The sequence below is a fragment of the Bos grunniens genome, chromosome 14 (assembly GCF_055505025.1).
Source record: "Bos grunniens cultivar Pamir isolate PY7600 chromosome 14, Bosgru_T2T1.0, whole genome shotgun sequence".
Classification (NCBI taxonomy): domain Eukaryota; kingdom Metazoa; phylum Chordata; class Mammalia; order Artiodactyla; family Bovidae; genus Bos; species Bos grunniens.
The window spans coordinates 20,223,863-20,246,108 of NC_141178.1; the positions used below are offsets into that span (position 1 = coordinate 20,223,863).

At 37.5% G+C, this 22,246-nt stretch overlaps 1 protein-coding gene across 16 annotated transcripts in view; it reads right to left on the reverse strand.

Annotated features, from left to right (window-relative positions):
* UBR5 (ubiquitin protein ligase E3 component n-recognin 5) overlaps positions 1-22,246 on the reverse strand; it is a 137,696-nt gene that overhangs the window by 10,597 nt on the left and 104,853 nt on the right. For 9 of the 16 annotated variants that reach the window (XM_086336214.1, XM_086336218.1, XM_086336209.1 and 6 more), the window contains 18 exons: positions 21,220-21,343; positions 20,495-20,606; positions 19,339-19,470; positions 18,705-18,962; positions 17,900-18,168; positions 17,518-17,729; positions 16,514-16,744; positions 15,960-16,033; positions 14,608-14,780; positions 14,405-14,518; positions 13,390-13,610; positions 11,831-11,951; positions 11,603-11,707; positions 9,043-9,286; positions 7,591-7,702; positions 6,847-6,991; positions 5,475-5,605; positions 839-899 (listed from right to left, as the gene is read on the reverse strand). In XM_086336214.1, the coding sequence (XP_086192340.1) occupies positions 839-899; positions 5,475-5,605; positions 6,847-6,991; positions 7,591-7,702; positions 9,043-9,286; positions 11,603-11,707; positions 11,831-11,951; positions 13,390-13,610; positions 14,405-14,518; positions 14,608-14,780; positions 15,960-16,033; positions 16,514-16,744; positions 17,518-17,729; positions 17,900-18,168; positions 18,705-18,962; positions 19,339-19,470; positions 20,495-20,606; positions 21,220-21,343 (2,839 nt within the window). The remainder of the gene's footprint in view (positions 1-838; positions 900-5,474; positions 5,606-6,846; positions 6,992-7,590; positions 7,703-9,042; positions 9,287-11,602; positions 11,708-11,830; positions 11,952-13,389; positions 13,611-14,404; positions 14,519-14,607; positions 14,781-15,959; positions 16,034-16,513; positions 16,745-17,517; positions 17,730-17,899; positions 18,169-18,704; positions 18,963-19,338; positions 19,471-20,494; positions 20,607-21,219; positions 21,344-22,246) is intronic. The other 7 variants (XM_086336221.1, XM_086336216.1, XM_086336211.1 and 4 more) reach the window with 1 other exon arrangement.

Consider the following 22,246-nt stretch of genomic DNA (forward strand, 5'->3'; position numbering starts at 1 on the left):
TTGAAATGATATAGAGAATGCTAAATTTTTTGGCCTAGGTAAATAACCAGATAATAACCTGGTTAGGTTCAGACTGGAAGTATCTTCTGGGTGCGGTGGTCCCAGTGTCTGCCTCTTTGTGACCCCATGGACTGTGGCACTCCAGACCCCTCTGTCCTCCACTATCTCCTGAAGTTTGCTCAGATTCATGTCCACTGAGTGAGTGATGCCATCCAACCATCTCAACCTCTGTCACCCCCCCTCTCCTCCTGCCCTCAATCCTTCCCAGCATCGGGGTCTTTTCCAATGAGTTGGCATCAGGTGGCCAAAGTATTGGAGCTTCAATAACAGTCCTCCCAATGAGCAGTCAGTGGTTCCATTACCAAAAGCCTTTTAATTCCACTATGGGTCTGTTCTGCATATGCACCATGTGGCACAGTCTGGTAGTATAGTTTATTTCTTAAAGCATGTGCTATCTTCCAGTTAAGAGAGAGCAATGGGGATCAGCTTTACACTCCTGCCTGAAATAATGCCCCAACAGTTGTTTTTCAAGTTTTGACTTCCCTCCAATTTGTGTGCTGCTGTTTATTTTTCAGAATTCTCAAGCAGTTCCTTTCTTAATTTTTTCCAGAGTTATCAGTTAAAGAGATACGATTATCACTGGCCCTGAAGTTCTTAGGGAGCTTACAAATTGAAATACAGCATGCACTTAACAGACAAGAAAGAATACTAGAGTGGGTAGCCATTCCCTTCTCCTGCGGATCTTCCTGATGCAGGGATTGAAAACCTGGGTCTCCGGCACTGCAGGTGGATTCTTTACCATCTGAGCTACCAGGGAAGCCCACAAAACATCCCTTACCTGTACTTTTTCTGAAGAGTCTAATAATCCAAGATCCAGGATACTATCAGCTCCATTTTCCCTAAAAACAAATAATATTCCAGATAACTGAAATTTCTGAATTTAGTGTAGAGAAAACCATATGCATTTAAATTTGTAACTCTTTATCAACATACTTGTTTTGAAGTAAATAAGTATCTAGGACACTTTACTCGTCTTAATGCAGTTCTAGGAGCAGAAATGTCAATAATATACACAAAGATACTACATGTATGATCCAAGACAATGAACTAAAGGCTATCCGATTTAAGACAAAGTAAATGCAGTCTTCATAGGGGGACTGAAATTTGAGCTCAGGGAAAACACTGTAAAAGAACAGGAAAAAGTTCAGAAGGCAACCACAATAGGAATCAAATGTTCCAGTGTATTTAACTGTTCTAGAATACTAACAAATTCACTGTTCAATCCATAAAGGCAGGTGAAAGCAGTCAATATTCTGTATTCTTGTATTCAACAGAAAATACTACTAAAATAGCAACTCTTACATATATTTACAAATGTCTTTCCCCTCCCCCCAAAAAAGGCACATTATTTGCAACTTTTTATATAGCAGGCTAAGCTATACTCAGATCAGATCAGTCCCTCAGTCGTGTCCGACTCTTTGAGACCCCATGAATCGCAGCACGCCAGGCCTCCCTGTCCATCACCAACTCCCAGAGTTCACCCAGACTCACGTCCATCGAGTCAGTGATGCCATCCAGCCATCTCATCCTCTGTCGTCCCCTTCTCCTCCTGCCCCCAATCCCTCCCAGCATCAGAGTCTTTTCCAATGAGTCAACTCTTCGCATGAGGTGGCCAAACTACTGGAGTTTCAACTTTAGCATCATTTCTTCCAAAGAAATCCCAGGGCTGATCTCCTTCAGAATGGACTGGTTGGATCTCCTTGCAGTCCAAGGGACTCTCAAGAGTCTTCTCCAACACCACAGTTCAAAAGCATCAATTCTTCGGCGCTCAGCTTTCTTCACAGTCCAACTCTCACATCCATACATGACCACAGGAAAAACCATAGCCTTGACTAGACGGATCTTTGTTGGCAAAGTAATGTCTCTGCTTTTGAATATGCTATCTAGGTTGGTCATAACTTTCCTTCCAAGGAGTAACCCTCTTTTAACTTCATGGCCGCAGTCACCATCTGCAGTGATTTTGGAGCCCAGAAAAATAAAGTCTGACACTGTTTCTACTGTTTTCCCAACTATTTCCCATGAAGTGGTGGGACCGGATGCCATGATCTTTGTTTTCTGAATGTTGAGCTTTAAGCCAACTTTTTCACTCTCCATTTTCGCTTTCATCAAGAGGCTTTTTAGTTCCTCTTCACTTTCTGGCATAAGGGTGGTGTCATCTGCATATCTGAGGTTATTGATATTTCTCCCAGCAATCTTGATTCCAGTTTGTGTTTCTTCCAGTCCAGCATTTCTCATGATGTACTCTGCATATAAGTTAAATAAACAGAGTGACAATATACAGCCTTGACGAACTCCTTTTCCTATTTGGAACCAGTCTGTTGTTCCATGTCCAGTTCTAACTGTTGCTTCCTGACCTGCATACAAATTTCTCAAGAGGCAGATCAGGTGGTCTGATATTCCCATCTCTTTCAGAATTGTCCACAGTTTATTGTGATCTACACAGTCAAAGGCTTTGGCATAGTCAATAAAGCAGAAATAGATGTTTTTCTGGAACTCTCTTGCTTTTTCCATGATCCAGCGGATGTTGGCAATTTGATCTCTGGTTCCTCTGCCCTTTCTAAAACCAGCTTGAACATCAGGAAGTTCACGGTTCACATATTGCTGAAGCCTGGCTTGGAGAATCTTGAGCATTACTTTACTAGCGTGTGAGATGAGTGCAATTGTGCGGTAGTTTGAGCACTCTTTGGCATTGCCTTTCTTTGGGATTGGAATGAAAACTGACCTTTGCCAGTCCTGTGGCCACTGCTGAGTTTTCCAAATTTGCTGGCATATTGAGTGCAGCACTTTCACAGCATCATCTTTCAGGATTTGGAATAGTTCAACTGGAATTCCATCACCTCCAGTAGCTTTGTTCGTAGTGATGCTTTCTAAGGCCCACTTGACTTCACATTCCAGGATGTCTGGCTCTAGGTCAGTGATCACACCATCGTGATTATCTGGGTTGTGAAGATCTTTTTTGTACAGTTCTTCTGTGTATTCTTGCCATCTCTTCTTAATATCTTCTGCTTCTGTTAGGTCCATACCATTTCTGTCCTTTATCGAGCTCATCTTTGCATGAAATGTTCCTTTGGTATCTCTGATTTTCTTGAAGAGATCCCTAGCCTTTCCCATTCTGTTGTTTTCCTCTATTTCTTTGCATTGATCGCTGAAGAAGGCTTTCTTTTCTCTTCTTGCTATTCTTTGGAACTCTGCATTCAGATGTTTATATCTTTCCTTTTCTCCTTTGCTTTTTGCTTCTCTTCTTTTCACAGCTATTTGTAAGGCCTCCTCAGACAGCCATTTTGCTTTTTTGCATTTCTTTTCCATGGGAATGGTCTTGATCCCTGTCTCCTGTACAATGTCACGAACCTCATTCCATAGCTCATCAGGGACTCTATCAGATCTAGGCCCTTAAATCTATTTCTCACTTCCACTGTATAATAATAAGGGATTTGATTTAGGTCATACCTGAATGGTCTAGTGGTTTTCCCTACTTTCTTCAATTTAAGTCTGAATTTGGCAATAAGGAGTTTATGGTCTGAGCCACAGTCAGCTCCTGGACTTGTTTTTGCTGACTGTATTGAGCCTCTCCATCTTTGGCTGCAAAGAATATAATCAATCTGATTTCGGTGTTGGCCATCTGGTTATGTCCATGTATAGAGTCTTCTCTTGTGTTGTTGGAAGAGGGTGTTTGTTATTACCAGTGCATTTTCTTGGCAAAACTCTGTTAGTACTTGCCCTGCTTCATTCTGTATTCCAAGGCCAAATTTGCCTGTTACTCCAGGTGTTTCTTGACTTCCTACTTTTGCATTCCAGTCCCCTATAATGAAAAGGACATCTTTTTTGGGTGTTAGTTCTAAAAGGTCTTGTAGGTCTTCACAGAACTGTTCAACTTCAGCTTCTTAAGCGTTACTGGTTGGGGCATAGACTTGGATTACTGTGATATTGAATGGTTTGCCTTGGAAACGAACAGAGATCATTCTGTCGTTTTTGAGATTGCATCCAAGTACTGCATTTCGGACTCTTTTGTTGACCATGATGGCCACTCCATTTCTCCTGAGGGATTCCTGCCCGCAGTAGTAGATATAATGGTCACCTGAGTTAAATTCACCCATTCCAGTCCATTTCAGTTTGCTGATTCCTAGAATGTCGACATTCACTCTTGCCATCTCTTGTTTGACCACTTCCAATTTGCCTTGACTCATGGACCTGACATTCCAGGTTCCTATGCAATATTGCTCTTTACAGCATCAGACCTTGCTTCTATCACCAGTCACATCCACAGCTGGGTATTGTTTTTGCTTTGGCTCCATCCCTTCATTCTTTCTGGAGTTATTTCTCCACTGATCTCCAGTAGCATATTGGGCACCTGCTGACCTGGGGAGTTTCTCTTTCAGTATCCTATCATTTTGCCTTTTCATACTGTTCATGGGGTTCTCAAGGCAAGAATACTGAAGTGGTTTGCCATTCCCTTCTCCAGTGGACCACATTCTGTCAAATCTCTCCACCATGACCCGCCCGTCTTGGGTTGCCCCACGGGCATGGCTTAGTTTCACTGAGTTAGACAAGGCTGTGGTATACTAGTGTTGCTGTATCCAGAAATGAGGAAGAGGAATGAAAATGTAGTACATAAAAGTCAAGAAGTGAAAAATAGTTAACAGCAAAGAAAAGAAACTTCTAGCAATAGTCTTTGGCTTGGACCATTCAAAAGCTCTGAGACTGGTAAATAGCTAGAATAAATTAAACGGCTGTTTACTTCAGGATTTAGCCAACCCACTTATCCATTTCTAGGACCATATCTAATCTTGAAGTTCCTCATTCAATATCATGACTAGGAGGAAAAAAAAAACACATCTTCATTTAAAATAACACTTCAAAGCCTCAAACTGGATATTAGAGTAGCCCCAGGATAGAAGGGCACAGATTAAATGTATCTTCTTGTCACTTTAACCTGTCACTTGGGGAAAAGAACAGTAAGTAATTTAAATTAGGTATTTTTAACTTTTATATTAAAACAAATATATTGCACAATAAAAGCAAAGATTTGCATGATTTCCAAGATAAATCAGGATGCCTAAAAGAAATTTCTTATTTACTACAAAGACTCAGGGATTACACCCAATTCCTTGAGGTATCTGGCCTTTGCCATTAGAGGTATTCAGGTGGAGAACGAGATGTACTTCTTATAAGTTAATTTATAAATAAGGTTCATAAAATTTATCTTCAAACCTAAAGTAACTGCTAAAATTCAACCCTTCTAGTAACATGTGAAACTTGGCTGTCTCACTCAGATTTTTAAGCCATCTCCTAAAATTAAAACCATTCAAGTCTTGCACTATTTAATATAGATGATAAGATATGCGAACACCTGTATCCTAAAAATAAAGTAGCTAATGTTTTTTAAACTAAAATGTCTTCCCAAATGTGCGTATTACCGTCCATGTGCAATAATGAGTTCCATGGCTTCATCTACTCTTGCTCTCAGAGAATCTTCACTTGCTAGAAGCAGCAGCAGCTGAGCTGGGGATAACTCCAACAGCATGCCAGTGATTTTACTTGCAAATGCCTGTAAATGACAAACAAATGTTACTTGCCTCTACTCTCTGAAACCTCTTGTTTAAATTAGCAATGTTTTATCAAGGGGCGAAAAAAAAGGAGAAAATATAAGAAACTTGGATAACAAACTAAAAAGTTTCCAAAATATTTTCTAAGTGGAATCTATGAAGAAGAGAAAGGGAGGAGACATTAATTTTCCTGATAAGGAAATTATTAATTAGCCTGATAAAGGACATCTATGAAAAAGGCCACAGCTAACATGATACTTGATGATGAGAATTGTAATGTTTCTTCCCATTTGACATTGTACTGCAAGTTCCACTTAGTACAAGAAGGCAAGTAAAGAAAATAAAAGTAATCCAGATTGGAAAGAAGAAGTAAAACTCCTTTTTTACAGGCAACAGATTCTCCATGTAGAAAACAATGACAGATATCTACAAAGATGTCACTAGAACAACACATGAGTTTATATTAGGAGATTAGAAACTTAATTATAGAAAACTTTGGTAAGGAATAAGTAGTCTATGCATTAGCAGTCTTATTAAAGCTAGTTTAATATTTATTTGTTGACAAGCCTTTTTAAAAGACTTCTGATATTCATGAGTAAACATAAAAATACTCAAGGTCCTTTTTTCCCCCTTCTTCATCAGAGGCCTGGAAACATTTTTTTTTTCATTTAGTGTAGGAAAAAAGAGAGGGAAGAAGTGAAGGAAGGAGAAGCAGAAAGAAAAAAGATGCCCATACTTAAGGCTAAGGATTTACTGAAATGTAACTTATTTATTGTTTTATTATTCTTTTGCTCTAGTATGTACATGTAGTTATGTACAAACACAAAAATGAAAACTAGATTATGTTTCATATTATATGAAAGAAACCCCTGACAGAACATTCAAAATAAAACCTTCCTGTCATATTTATGGAGTGACATTGTTCAACATGTTCCAGCTACAAGCTGATAACAAAGTTAGCTTTAAAAAGCAACAGTAATTTGTACAAATAAATACAATGCACAGACAATTCCTTAGCATAAAAGGAAATTATTAGGTAGAATGTTAACCTGGCATATGTAGTAAAATAAACATCAAGCTATATACAATTACTCTCCAGTAAATGTTGCTTCTTTCCCTCCTAAGCTTCCTTTTTTGGCAGTCCTCAAATCACAGTAGCTGACAACTTCTTAAGATATCAGCCTTAATTCAAAACCTAAAATGGCACAGCCAGTTAAGAGGTAGCCAAGCACGCCATACGTACTGGTTGCATTGCTTGTACACGGGGGTAAAGTCTCTCTCCGAGCGCCTGACGATGTGCCGGCAGAGGGTCAGGGTCATCACTAGGATTTCCTTCAGAGGCTGGTCTGAAGGGCCTAGTGTCGATGGAAAGCTGTCTTCTAAAATCCCTGAAAGATGAACAAAGCTATGATGACTTCATTTCCCTTGTCTGCAAGATGGAAAATATCACTGCGACAAAGTGGGAAACCAGAGCATATAGTTAGCTCCAGTTATGGTACCAGGGCGGAAGAATGCCTAAAAAGAATGATGCTTGGAAAATAAAATTTATCTAGATTTTGCCACTTAAAAATCTGTAAGTCTGCAATGCATGTATTAATTTGATTTTAAGAGAACAGGACCTTTAAATACCAGAAGTCAAGAGCCCACCCATATTTCCTGGAAATTTTAAGACAAAAGTAAAATGCCACTCATTCTAACATGTGAAAAACTGAACCTTTTAAATAATACAATTGCCACAAGTTAAAATTTTTAAAACAAATTTAGGAACTTGGGTGATAAATAAAAAGCCAATGTAATTTCAACTGCCCCTGGGTTTTTAAAGCAGAACATGTTAACAGTTGGTTAGACTATTTTAGTTAAAATGCATCACTTATCCAATTATTAAATTTCATTTTCTAAAAGTTCACAATTGAGACTCTTATTTTCAGGCCTAGCTCCAATTCCTCCAAAACGATGGTACTCAATAAAAGATACAAAATCACCTCACCTATCCCGATCTCTCCGAGAACCTGCTCGCAAGCCGCTACTCCTCCTCATTTCCCTTTCTCTCTCTCTTTCCCGATCCCTCTCTCCTCTGTTTCTTAATCTCTGCATTAAACCTGGAAAAAAGTGAAATACACTTTGTTTAGATGAATGTAAATGCAACTACTTTAAATGTTAAAAGTCAATGCGAGGAAATGAGACAACACAGTAAGAACACGACAACTGAAGATCATTCTCCTTAGCATCTGTGTTAGTGCCTTTCTGCTATTCTCCCTATGGTTTTGAGTGTTGGGAGTGATTCTGTAGAATGAATTTATCTCCTTGTCATGTCAGAGCTGTGAAATAAAATGTAGCAACCAGGACTATGTTAGTTTCAACATAAACAATGCTGATATTTCTTACATATTTGAGTATCTTCTCTATTCTTAGTTTTGGGCATTAAAAGCATTTAAAGACACTCGGCTATTACTCTTTTTAAAACCTTAAGCGCAAACCAGGGTATGGTTTCCTAATGACTGTGCAGAAAAATGATTTCTGAAATGTCATGACTTCCTAGGTTTCCTCATTCACATTTTACAATTTTTTAAAAAACTGTAAGACTATAAAAAGTCAAATGGTTAAACTAATAATGAAAGGCTGGGGTACGCCCCCCCATCTTTTCATCCTTAATTCTTTCCAGAGCTCATTCAGCTTCTATGGTGCAGTTTACAGAACCACAGTAAGATACAGCTATAGCCTAGGTATTAATAAAACACAGGATTCTGTTAGTTAACTCCTTCTCCCTCAATTAGTGGATCCATTCACCTACGAGATTGACAATTTCCTTACATGAACCCCGAGTTTCAACCTTTTGTAGTTTTCACATTTTAAAATACACTATCATAATCTTGAAAATCAGGTGAGAATCCTAACCCCAAAGTGGTGATCATTCAGGAGGTAGAACTTGCACCAGGATGTTAACATAGAAAACCTTATTACCAAAAAACAAAGTCTTGTTCAATTAAACAGTGAAGTTAGTGACATAGCCAATTTACCTTTGGTTGCAAAATCCACCTCACTGGAGACTGGTAGAAACTGTGCAAATCATACTTTAAAAAGCACTGTTCTAGGTAACAGCATTTTCTTCTCAATATCTGTACTAATTGGGAAATCCTGCAGTTTGCTCTTTGAATTTTTACATTGCCTTAAACCTCCCATTTCCCAAACATTAAAATGGAGATGAAAAACTCAATCGTACAATCATAACCATTTATGAAAATGAATGTGGCAGTAAAAGAGCCAACTGGTAAGCTGTCAATTAGAGTAGTTTTAACAAGGTTAAGTAATTGATCTAGAATAAAATAGTATAAAAGAATAAATATAAACTTCTCCAACTAAACACACATGTAACCATGATCATCGTTTCAATCAAACAAGGAAAGAATTTTTATGAGCTTGTTACCTCTAGGGTACTTACTTGTATGAGTGCCTTTGTTGGCATTTTGAATACAGTCTAAATTTGGCAGTTTTTCATTTGACAAAAAAGCTTGTGCAATGGCTGTATAAAAGCTTCGTGCTACGCCACTGCCCTCTCCTGGTTCATCCTTAAATGTGACTTTTACTCTGTGTACAGCCATAGGTGTGGTAGCACATCTTCGACCAAAGTGATTGTTAAGTTGCCTCATGGTCTGCTGAATAAGAAGATCTCTATCCCGATCAACCTATTGAAATTCAACAAAAAGCAGTAAATTCAGTGCTGGAAACCACCTTGACATTTTTCTGTGTAAAATCTGAAACTAATTTTTGCTTTTCCTTGACAGTTGAAATAGCTATGAAGTATCTGGGTTCTCAAGAGCTTATATATTCCAAATAGGACTCTAAATCACACAAGAATATCTTACATTAAATCAAGATAATGGAATTTAACTCAATTAGAACATTTTCTTAAAAGATCTACCAGAACACAGCAATTCATCCAGTTTGGGGATATAGCAAGATAAATTGCAAATAGATCAAAGTGTGAAATTTTTTTCATAGCAAATCCTTAAAGAAAAGATAGGATATTCCTTTGCTATAGAATACCATAGCAAAGTAAAAGAAAAATGACAAACTGGTAAAAATATTTGCACCTTCTATTATCAACAAAGATTCATGAATAGTGTATATGTATCACTTAGCGCTTCTAAAAAAAAAAAAAAACTGAGGAAAAAACAATAGGAAAAATGGGCAAAATATGTCAACATACATAATAGTTACCAGAAAAAGCAGCAGCCACGGTACATGAAATCTATGTAACAATGTTTAACTTTGATCAAAATAAGAGAAATACAAATTAAAATTATACTGCCAATCAGATTGGCAAAAATCTAAAAATCTGACAACAAACTGCTGGCAAGACTTTGGAGAATCAGGCACTCTTGTATTGATGCAGAAAGTGCACAAATACACAGACATTATGTAGGAGTATTTGCCAATATTTAACAAAATTATATATACACATGCCCTCTAACCCATATCTAGGATTCTATCTCAAAGACACGCAAGCCAAATAGAGAAACACACATAAAGTAATTCATCACACCACTATCTGTAACAGCAAAAGCACACCACTATTTGTAACAGCAAAAGACTGAGACCGGAAACAAGCCCAAATGTCTATCAACAGGACACCGGTTGAAAAAAAAACTGATAAAGCCATAAAATGTGGTACTAAGACTACTAGGTAGTTAGAAAACAGAAAGCAGAACAGAACATTTCTCTCTCTATAGCCACGATTTTCTCTCTAGGATATACTGTTAATTGGAAAAATCAAGATGGAGTAAAATGTGTAACATTTCACTTGGGGTGTAATGCTCGCAGTGGGGAGTGAGGGACAGAGATGAACACATATACATGATTAAGTTTTTTAAAGGTGGGAGGGAAATAAGCTGGGGGTGGGGGATCAAAAAACAAACAAAAAATCCCAAAAGGGGGCAGGGGGAACCCAAAGTAAAGAGATAGAAATGTAAACTAGATTTCTCTGAATATAAACTTCTTCTACAGAGTTCACTTTGCAACTGTAGATATTTTACATTATGAAACAAAACAAAATTAAAAAAAAAAAAAGGACAGCAAGCCCTAAAAAATGAAGGCAAAATGAACCAAGACCGTAACTGTGTGGAAATAAGATGGTAGGTACGAAAACCACACAACAGAAATCATCTCAAGTGACTTTAAAACAATGTAATTTGACTACAATCTCCAACTGGAAATGCTCTAAGAACAAAAACTGCAAGTAAATCTTAACTCTATTTTCAATACTCGTTTTGTTAGTAGTAGTGTTGACATTACGATTCTAAGACTGCTATATGCATGCTGTGGTATAAAAGCAAATGAGTGATTTTAGCGGTGTTGCTGGAAAGCTGGATATTATCAGTTCAGAAGAAAGGAAGACTAAAGGGTGAAAACAAAACTTGTATTTCTAAATCTTAAATATGAAATGGGAGTATCAGTGTGAACACATGGTATAATTTTCTTATTTTTTTAAAGAAGCATTTCCTAGTTCTATCCACTAAAAGGTCTGGAAACAATGACCAACCCTATAGGCAGTGAACAATTTAAAGCCCAGATTATAATCTCAAAATACAATTTCCTGTTAAAAGGAATGGCTGATTTAAAGACTGTGACAGAAAATACCAGAAAATGAGACACATAATAGTAGGGAAGATATCAAAGACTGGATGGACTCTCACTACAGTGAGAGTCTCACTTTCTCAGCTAAAGAAAACACTGTTTGAGCATCAATGAAATGAAGCACATTAACAGTTTAAATCTGTGTATTCACGATACTTAAACAAACCCACTGTTCCTCATTACATTGATAATGGGAAACCAACTGCCAGAGATACCCACTACTCTAAATTCGGTGACTACCATTTTCTTTAAATTTTTAATTACATAGTATGCATCTACTATTTTTGTTCTCAAACTTTATATAAATACTACATGTATAGTATTGAATAGTATACTATATGTATATTATAAGAAACTCTAAATACCTTTACCTCTAGTGATAAATCTCTTGACTGCTGATTTCTCAGTTTTTCCATTTCTCTACGGAATTTTGATTCTTTTACCTCAAAACCACCCAATTCAGTTAGGATCTTTAAAAAGAAAAGGAAAAAAAAAAACACAAAATGAAAAAAACCCATAAATATATGACAGAACTATTCTCTGAATATGTACTTATCAGGCAGAATAGAATGTAAAGTGTTCAAAATACATACTGATCCAGGTTCTGCTCCAACATCTTCCATGAACACCCGGCCAAATAGTTCTAAAGAAAGGCGCCAACGTCCTAGCAGCATATCATGGGAAATTACCATTCCCATGAAGCTACACTGTGGCCTGTGAGAAATTTAAGGGGAGAGGAAGAACAGTTTAGCCAATTCTTAAAAATTTCCTTGTTTTTGGTCAATAACAGTAACTTACTTGGTCTTTTAATATTCTGAGATCTTAATTTATAACCACATACTATCTAATGGCGAATTTTCCTGTAACTACTTGTTCCTTGCAGAACTTCTCATTTTTACTCTATTATTCCTTCTGTCCTTTATGTAAGGATACATCCCCAGGCTGCCTCCTTATCTTCATCTTTAATTTACCTCCTCTCCTTAAAGTCCCGTGTCCATCTCCACTGGGTGATTCCCAGACCCCTTTAGTTCAAACTTTCACAATGGACCAGAATTTCATTGCGTGAAATATATCCACTTCGATTACACTTAACTCATACTCAAAATTAGTAAAACTGAGCATGACCTCTTCACTGCAATGACACTGCCTCCTAATTTCCTTCAAAAGTACTGTCTATTTTTCTGTTGCACAGACTTCAACAAATTTTATTCTTCCCTTGGTTCTTCCAAAGTGATCAAGCCCCTCATGAGTTTCTTTTCTTACCCCATGGTTTCTTTTTCATCCCCAAAGACAATATTCTACTTCAGTCCCTTTTTCACCACTAGCCAGAATGAATAATAGCTTCTCTCTCTACCTCTAAGTTCTCTCCTTTCAGTCTATCTGCTTCTACACTTTCTAACCATCTCGGTTCAAATCATACTGTCTCTAGGAAGGTGGGGCCATCTCAGTCCATAATTCTTGTTTTTTATGGTTGTAGATTGCTAGACTGTGTATATATGATGTACATAGTTTCCTAAACTAGCTCAACTCCTCCTAAGCAAAAAAAAAAAAAAAAAAAAACCTGACATTACATAACCAAAAAACCAAAGAGCACAAAACAGTTACTAAACAGATCATTAGGTGATGAGCCATACTGAGTCACACTATATACTAGGGCAAATTTTTACTGGGAAAGCAAAAAACCTATCCTCTTACAAGAGAATTACTAAGTGTGAATTTGGTAAAGGAGTGAAACCAAGCAAATGTGAAGGTCATAAATCTAGAAACTCCTTTTTTCACACGCCATCCTCTCCCCTCAACCACCACATCTGAGCTCCTGCTAACAAGCGTGTAACTGGCAATTTGATGTGGATATATACTTTAACTCAGCACTGAACATTAAAAACAGAGTCAGAATTTCTTCAATAAACAGAGAAAATCAGAACGCCAATCAGTGACAAAACAGTCACAACCCCCTCCCCCAAAATCCAGAAAACTTAATATTTTAAATATCTGATTATAAACTAGGGAAACAAAAATAATAACATTTCATCCTATTATTTATATACAAATGAAATACATAGATTATAAATTTCCTAAAGAAAAACTCTTATAAAAATTATAGTAGCCATAAAGGAATAGCACAGAAAAACTGCCTTCACTTAACAAATACCTGAAAGATGTGAGAGGTGGCCCTTCACTCTCAGTCAGCCCTATTTCTGCCAGTAAACTGCTTTTCAACTGTGCCGCGAGGTCATGAGCAGATGGGCCTGGCTTTGAACTCTCAGCTTCCTCTGGCACCACAGTCTGTTCTTCTCCTTCCTTTTTTTGACGATTTTGCATGTTCATTACATTTTTCAAATTGGCAGCGTAAGACATTTTAGTTGGAAGAACCTATGAATTTTTACATTTAAATGTTAGACATTAAGAACAAATTGACTATAATGTCCTTTTCAACTTACTAATATTCAACAGAAATCACATGGAAGTTCAATAATCCCTTTCTGGCACTTCTAGTTAGGAAGATGCAACCTATTTCTTGTCTGATTCCCACAGCTGAGCACCAATTCCATGCATTTACCACAGCAGCCTTAGAGAACTTTAAAACGCATCTTTATAACATTTATGGTTACTTAAGTGTCTTAATGTACATCAAATCCTCCCTTGTCACTTAGATAATGAAGAAAATTCCATTAAATTCCATTCTTCTATATGCCTGCTCTTAAACATGTTATTACTTTTTCACTGGAGAAACAGGACAGTGTAATTTCAGGCTCAAAAACTAGATCTGTCTAGGCAGTGCCCAGGAGATAGAATTTTTTAACAAATATTAGGTATCATTATTAATATTACTTTATTTATTCCCATTCTAGATTCAAAAAGAAAAGTTACAAGTCAATATATATGTTCATATGTGCAAAAATTTAAATATTCAGTAGCATTACAACAAACGACCCTGAAATAGGTGAAGCACAAAATGAAACTACCATTTTATAGGTGCATTAGCCTGACATACAGCAAGCCTCAAAGCAGACTAATAATACTGTTGAATTCATAAGGAAAGAATTTCTGATACTTCTATTTGGGTAAATACAATATTCTGAATTAATGCATTTCCAAAAAACTGAATGCCTGGATAAGTGTTCAGCTTACAAGCATCATACTGCAATGATTTTTTACTATCTTACCTCAAGGCAGTTTCTATCCACTGTAACCTCCATTAAGCATTTCCCACTGCTGGCAGATGAAGAATAAAGACCCTGACTTGGGCGGCCAAAAAGATCCTCCTTTCTAGCATTTGGCTGGAATTTTAACAAAAATACTACAGTTACACTGAACACTTAAATAAGTTCAACTGAAAAGAAACCTTAAGGTAGTTCCTTTAAATCACCTGCAACAGATGTGGCTGATCAGCCAAAGGGATGGCTTCAGCCAGAGGCACTTCAAATGGATTTGGGGGTATACACCCAAGGAACGTCATGGAGTCGGAGCGTCGGAAAAACGGATGGCTTTGGCCAGTTTCTGCGGGAAGAGAGTCATCATCCTTATCATTCAAAGTAGCACCTAAACACGAAGAGATAAAATGTGTTTTTTTTAGAAAATTACCTATTGGGGAAGGGTAAAAGAATTTTCATCTGCTCAATCCAAAAATCCTATTATCTCTTGATAAAATTTTAAATGTCACTCAAAAACAACAGTCTAAAATTGTGTTAATATTTTCAAGTGGTAATTCAAAATACTGGTTTTAAATGGTTACAGTGATAAAATTTAAGTGTATTTCAATATAATAAAAACTTGCAAAAAGTATTAGCAGTAACAAATACTGTTCCATTTTGCATTGGGTGGACACCTGCCACATCTACCTCTTAGCTCCCTGGAGATTCAGACCTGAATATAGCCAATTTCCTGAGCATATTCAGGATCTGGCGCACTGATGACTCCAAAAGGAGGAGAAAATAAGGAGCTAAAATTTAAGCATTTGCTTACTTCTAAGTTCTGCTTCCTCTACAAGCAGATAAAAAGAGAAATGTCTGGGCAACTCAAGTAACCCAACAGGAAATCAGCCCACCAACACCAACTCCCATTAAAGGAATAAAACTTTTGTCAGTGCTTACAGTATGCTGTGAAAATAACAGTGAGCTATGGCTGGGTTCTCAAAAAGCAGAAATTAAAGGAAAGCTGTCTTTCCCAGGGTTGAATAAAGTAATAAAGTACAAGGTGATATTAAATAACAGGTAAGTGGGCCGCACTAGAAAAATATTTTAATTCTACTTGAAATAATATCAGAAAACTATGAAAGTGCAGAAGGTCCCAAAATTTCTCAAATTTGGGATATTTTCTCTCTTTTAATTGCATTAACTGTTAAGTTCCAATGAAATTTATGAGTTCCATTTTCTTGACACACTCTATTTTGCAGCAATATTAACAAAAGTTCTGCTAAAATTCTATTTAAATGTATGTATTACCAACACACGTAAAAGTAAACATAAAAGATGCAAAGGAGAGATACAAAATCAAAACAGAAAAAATATTAATTATTAAAAAGTTCATTAATTCTTATTTATGAAGTAATTAATGCAAGAACATATAAGGGAAAATGGACAGAAAACGCAAGAAACGGGACACAGAGAAGAAAAGAGAAATTCCCACCCAGACAGAAAATAATGAAGTTAAAAAGCTTGAAGGGGAAATACTGAGGCAGCCATTTCTTGAAGTAGGTTAGCAGATTTTCTGTACACTAACTTTGATTGGTGTCATCATCATTTTCATGTTCTGAATCTTCATTATCAATACCAAGTTCCAAGAGTTCTCGTGTCCTTAAAAAGACAAGTGAGTCATTTTACATGAAGTATTTCATGCTGTATGAACAGGAGCAAAGATGATATCAAAATACTGAAGAGGTCAGTTTAGTACCTAACCAATTTTGATTAGTGTGATAAAAGTTTCAGATTCTAGGGATGGCAGACTGATCAGCCAAATGTACTACAATTACAAAATAGGCTCAAAAGAAGCAAAAGGCTAATCACATCAAGAAAGAGTTGAGTCCTTACACAAACTCAGAAACATGATAAACAAATCGGGACAAACTATCTCAAACATAAAGCCTAAATGGATTCTTAGGTTTCATAATTTAAGTGAGGAGTGGCTATAGAGAAAGGCTGGATGGACTCAAGCTAACCTGCCTACGTGAAATATTCCTGTACTATTTCTCCCTACTCCAAAAATCAGACAGTGTACTAATAAAGATCACACTGATCAAGTATTTCTTATATCAATTTCACAGCAGGTATGAATACCTTTTGCGTTCCAGTTGAGGTGTATCCAATGTTGTCTGCTGATTCATCGCTTTAATCCAATATATAAGTGCTTGAAAAACATAGGCCACATGCTTCAGGGAGCAAACATCCAAAACTGGAAGAACATCGGAATGCTCATCATTATGAGACCTCATTAAAGACAGAGCGTAATTGAGGAAGTCACCTCGAGCAGACATCATTCCCTGACGGGCACTAAGCAATGTGGCACGTCTACAGGGATAAAAAAAATACACGATGTTTACAAAAAGAACACAAATATCAAATTTACCACTGTTATAAACATCCAAAATCACGAACTGAGACTATCCATAAATAAAAGCTAATTACGCCTGGGCTGTACTTTAGAAATAGAATCACTGAGTATTATTTACAGTACTGTACATTTATAAAGGTAAGAAATTCCCATGTCCTTTGGATTGCCAGAAGGTATTCCTTCCCTAGATACAATGGTTCTCAAACTTGTGTCCACCAAAATCACTTGGAAGGGTTGTGAAAACAGCTTGCTGGACCCAGCCCTTAGTGTCAGAAGAATGGGGTGGGACCAAAAATTTGTATTTTTAACAAGCTCTTAGGTGATCCTGATACTGCTCTTCTGGGAACCACACTTGGAGAACCACTGCCTAAAATGACACCAAAAGCAAAAGAAAATGAAGAGCACTAGCCTTTACCCAAATTAAAAAACATATGTCCTTCAGAGAACACCTCAAGAAAGTGAAAAGACAACCCACAGAACAGGACACAGTTTCTGCACATCCTGTATCTGATAAGGAACTTGTATCCAGAATATATAAACAACTCATAAAATTGAATAACAGCTTGGATTATAACTTGTTTTGTTTCAACTACACAACTATTTAAAAGAAGTAACACACGGCATGTATTTCCTCCTTTACAACAGAGTGGGGTCTCATATAATGGCAATCAAAAAACTCTCAATTTCTAGGCTAGAAGGTTTCTGTCTAAACAGACAAAGAATTTCATACCGTCTGCCTTCAAGGGTTCGTAAACTAGCCTCTTCTCGTGCGGTCATCCTTTCTCTTCGAGCTGAGTTCTGAGAAGCATGGAGAGGGTGATTGGGATGTCCTGGATCACCAGCAGATGCTAATGCAGAACCATAACGTAATTGAGCTTCAGTAGAATCCATAATACTGACCATCCAGTTCCAAGTGGGAATAAGCTTTTCTTCTACATAGTTCTACAAAGACCAAACTAGAACAGTTAAAACTACCCAGATAAAGTTAAATTTGATAGTTACATGATATAGACATTTAAGTACTTGTAACATTCACTCCCATCATACTGGAATTCTCATAACAGATGGCCAAAAAATATATCTGAATGAGTAATTTTTCAGTGGTTTCATACCTGTAAATTTACTGCATCTTGGTAAGTCAGCTTCACAGCTGCTGGAATCTGAGAGTAAACTAGGTGATTATACTTAGGAATAAGGCCCATCAAGTCCGAGATTTGTCTGATGACAATGCTATACGCCCTGGCTAAACTGCTTGCAGATGTTAAGTAGCTGCTGGCATTGCTAGCTTCCAAAGCAGCTGCTGCAGCGGCAGCACTCGTGCTGATGGTACCGCTCCGGCGTAGGTTGGAAGGATCGATATAAATCAAACCCGCTGAACTTGCTATCAGGAAAGAAAAGACAACCACAATAAATTAATGTCACATGCTAACAGTTTCTCTAACACGTACATACGTGAAGTAAAAGGTCAATTATATTAGTAAATATGGCAAATGAGCATTTCCTTTAAGCCACACTAATTTGGGGAGGGGAATGATGAAGGTAAGAATTATTAATATTGTAATGTTCTCACCTAGGGCAATTCTGCCACTGCCTCCCTATGCAGACACGGGCAGTGCTGCAGACATTTTTGGTTGTCACAACTGGGGAGAGAGTGCTCCTGGCATCTAATGAGTACAGATCAAGAATGCTTCTAAACACCCTACAGGGCATGATCATAAATTAATTATTCAGCCCAAGGTAGCAATGGTGCAGAGACTGAGAAACCCTGCCATGAGCAATAAGTAAATAATTCTGTATTTGAACTCAGCAAAACAAAGAAAAATTATTATGAAATTATTTAATTTGTTCTTCAGAGGAAAACGTGTGATTTTTAAACCTATTTAAGCTCTCTCAGGAACACCAAGTTTAAAGACTTGCCTGCTGGAGTGGATGTGCTAGAAGGCGCTGTGCTAGCTGCCCGCTGGTGCTGGGTGTTGCGGACAGCCCACTGCATGGACCGAGGAGCTTGGGCAGCACCATTGGCATGTGAGCTATTTGTGGTTCTCTCCAACGGCTCATCAAGCATAAATGTCTCTTGTTCTATGTCGTCACTCTGACTACTGCTGCTATCAGAATCACTTGAATCATTTGATTGCGAGTCATCTTCAGAAAAGAAGGCAGGAACACTGCTTGCACCTAAATTTTTAATTTTTAAACCAAAACCACTGTGAGTTTGTTTGTATTTAAAATTACACTGTACCCCTCATTTAGGAAAATATATTAAACAGAATGCCAGACTATGTCCAATATTTCACAAAACCCATCATTGAAATATTCTGGAACTCTTCAATGAACCTTAAAATTAATTCATTGTTTAAAAATCATAAAAATGAAACAGAAAAAAGAAAAAAAGAGTCACTGAAATAATAATCTTCTTCACTAATATCTCTGGAGAAACAAAGTTTTAAAAAAAGGGTTAGCCACCCTTGGGAATATCGTACTGAGCACAGTTTAACCAGTTCTTCACACATAACCTTAGTATAAGCAAGAAAACTGCTAGAAGGTAACATACCTGCTTCTGAGCCAGCAGTTGCTGCAGTGACAACACTTCTACGCCCACTAGCATTATCTTGGTTGCTATGGTTACTTTCACTGTCACTTTCTGTTTCAGCTGCTGCTAACAAGTCCAGCTCCATGTCGCTCCCTAGCAAATATATTTAAATAACAAGAAAATAAGGTACAAACTCACTATCGATCAAGACAGGATGATAAGACAGAATACTGTAAGGGTAGGAAGGGAGAGGAGCGGGGCAGAGAGAATTGGTAATACTAGAGTATGCATAACTGCCCACTTAGCAGAAGAATGACCAGGTAAATCATGGTACTCAGTGAACACAGACACAAAATTTGGCCTGCATAGCCTTAGGTGAAAAATATTAGGCAGGAGGACTTCAACAAGTGGACAGAGCTCGGGGTTAGGGCCACTGCTCAATTTTCATCAATTTTACATACTGGGATTCCAAGAAGGGAAGAAGGCTAATAAACATGTGTATCCTTTGTATTTCACTGTATATACACACACGTCATAACATACTAAGTTATGAATTTTCAACATATGTAGTTTAGTGCATGTCAATTAAACCTCAATAAAGGTGATCCCCAGAAGTCTATCCTATGGCTATTAAGAAGAATGATGACTATGTAGCAAAAAGGCCTACATGAAAAATCAAAGTAAAAAATGTACACACAATATGAATGACACGCATGGCAATGGGGCAGTACAGGGGAGGACTGAAAGTAAAAACACAGCTGTTAGCGTCTGGGTGGGATTATGGGTTGTCTTCCCTTTTTCCAATTTTCCAATGTTATGTTGGTTATGATTATTTTGATTTTCAAAAGACTTTTAAGAAAATAGAAAGTGTAAACCAAATGGTAAATAGAGAGATGATAAATTATTTTATACATGTAAACATATAAAAGTCTATACATTGGGTTGGCCAAAAAGCTTGCTTGGGTTTTCATAAGATGTGGAAAAGCCCAAGTGAACTTTTTGGCTAATCCAGTATTTATATTTATGTATGTAAAATTCTGACAGATACTACAGAATCCCCTGGCAGAAGTATGCTGAACATTTCACTATACATCAAGTACTATTTCCTCTGTATTAATATCTCTTTAAAGGCACCCGGTTTTCTCATACTGAGTAATTTCGCCAATAACCTGCATACCGTCTTCATCATGCTCGTCGTGCTGTCCCTCTGCCTCAGCATTTTCTTCCCCATGTTCTTCCTGTTCGTCATGGTGATCCTCTTCTCCAGCCACACCCTCCACCACCTCAACCTAAATCCAGATCTTATTTGTAGACAATCAAAGTACATAATAAACCCACATCTCTACTGTATTCCCCCACAGCATTTAGTAACTAAAATACAAAGATCACTAACTATAGGGAACTGTAACACTAAGCAGTTTTGAAATTTTTCATTTGCTAGCAAAAATTTGGTATCAAAAATTATGCCAACATATCCCGAAGTTTATGATTACTATCCATACCCAGAACCCTAAAATTAGAAATATAAAAACTGTGGGGAGTACATGTTTTTAAACTTCGGCAATTATAAAATTTATATAATAAATACACAGCAGCCTCTCTACCTCCGAATACACTGCACAAAACTACTAAAACTTTTTTAACATTGAGAATATCTTTTCTGTGAACCCTTAAGTAGAGTTACGTTTATTTCTAATTTCTTATTAGCCAATGAAATAAGGATTATTAACATATTTTAATATGTATAACTACAAATGAGAACATATAACAGAAGTCTAAAAGGTAGAAGCATATACATGTAACAGTGGTAAGCTACCATTAATAAAACTTCTAGTGACTACTTTCCCCTTCCCTCCCAAATAAAAGCCTCTCATGTACCACAGTTAAAACAATTAAAACCACCTCTTCCACATCTGCTGAAACAATATCATCCTGTTCTTCATCTCGGCCACGAACAGGCTGTGACTGGCTGATGCGCCTCTGCTGTGGGTTCCGGATGATGTAGGACGACTGAGACTGACTGGAGCTGTAAGGAAGCAGCTTATGAGCACGCTGCGGCCACCACCCTGACAGACAGTGCAGACCTCGAGGTGTTATTCAACGTGGTTCACAACCTGCTCTTTCCAATCTGACCAAATGTTTCTTGGAAACTGACAATAATTAATCTATGGTATATCAGAAAATGTGTAGCCCCAAAGAAATCATCTGACCTGGTGACTGCAGCCATGAAATTAAAAGACGCTTACTCCTTGGAAGAAAAGTTATGACCAACCTAGACAGCATATTCAAAAGCAGAGACATTACTTTGCCAACAAAGGTCCATCTAGTCAAGGCTATGGTTTTTCCAGTGGTCATGTATGGATGTGAGAGTTGGACTGTGAAGAAAGCTGAGCACCGAAGAATTGATGCTTTTGAACTGTGGTGTTGGAGAAGACTCTTGAGAGTCCCTTGGACTGCAAGGAGATCCAACCAGTCCATTCTGAAGGAGATCAGCCCTGGGATTTCTTTGGAGGCAATGATGCTAAAGCTGAAACTCCAGTAGTTTGGCCACCTCATGCGAAGAGTTGACTCATTGGAAAAGACTCTGATGCTGGGAGGGATTGAGGGCAGGAAGAGAAGGGGACGGCAGAGGATGAGATGGCTGGATGGCATCACTGACTCGATGGACCTGAGTCTGGGTGAACTCCAGGAGTTCGTGATGGACAGGGAGGCCTGGCGTGCTGCGATTCATGGGGTCGCAAAGAGTCAGACACGACTGAGTGACTGAACTGAACTGAAGATTTAACTTATAAATCTGAGAATGGTTTTTACTTTTTAGTAAGGCATTTCAAATTGTGTTAATGCACATACTTTTTCGAGTTCTCCCCACTGAAATATTTCTACAATGTTTCCTTTTCCATCACTAAACCTTTCAACTTCCAAAGGCTCT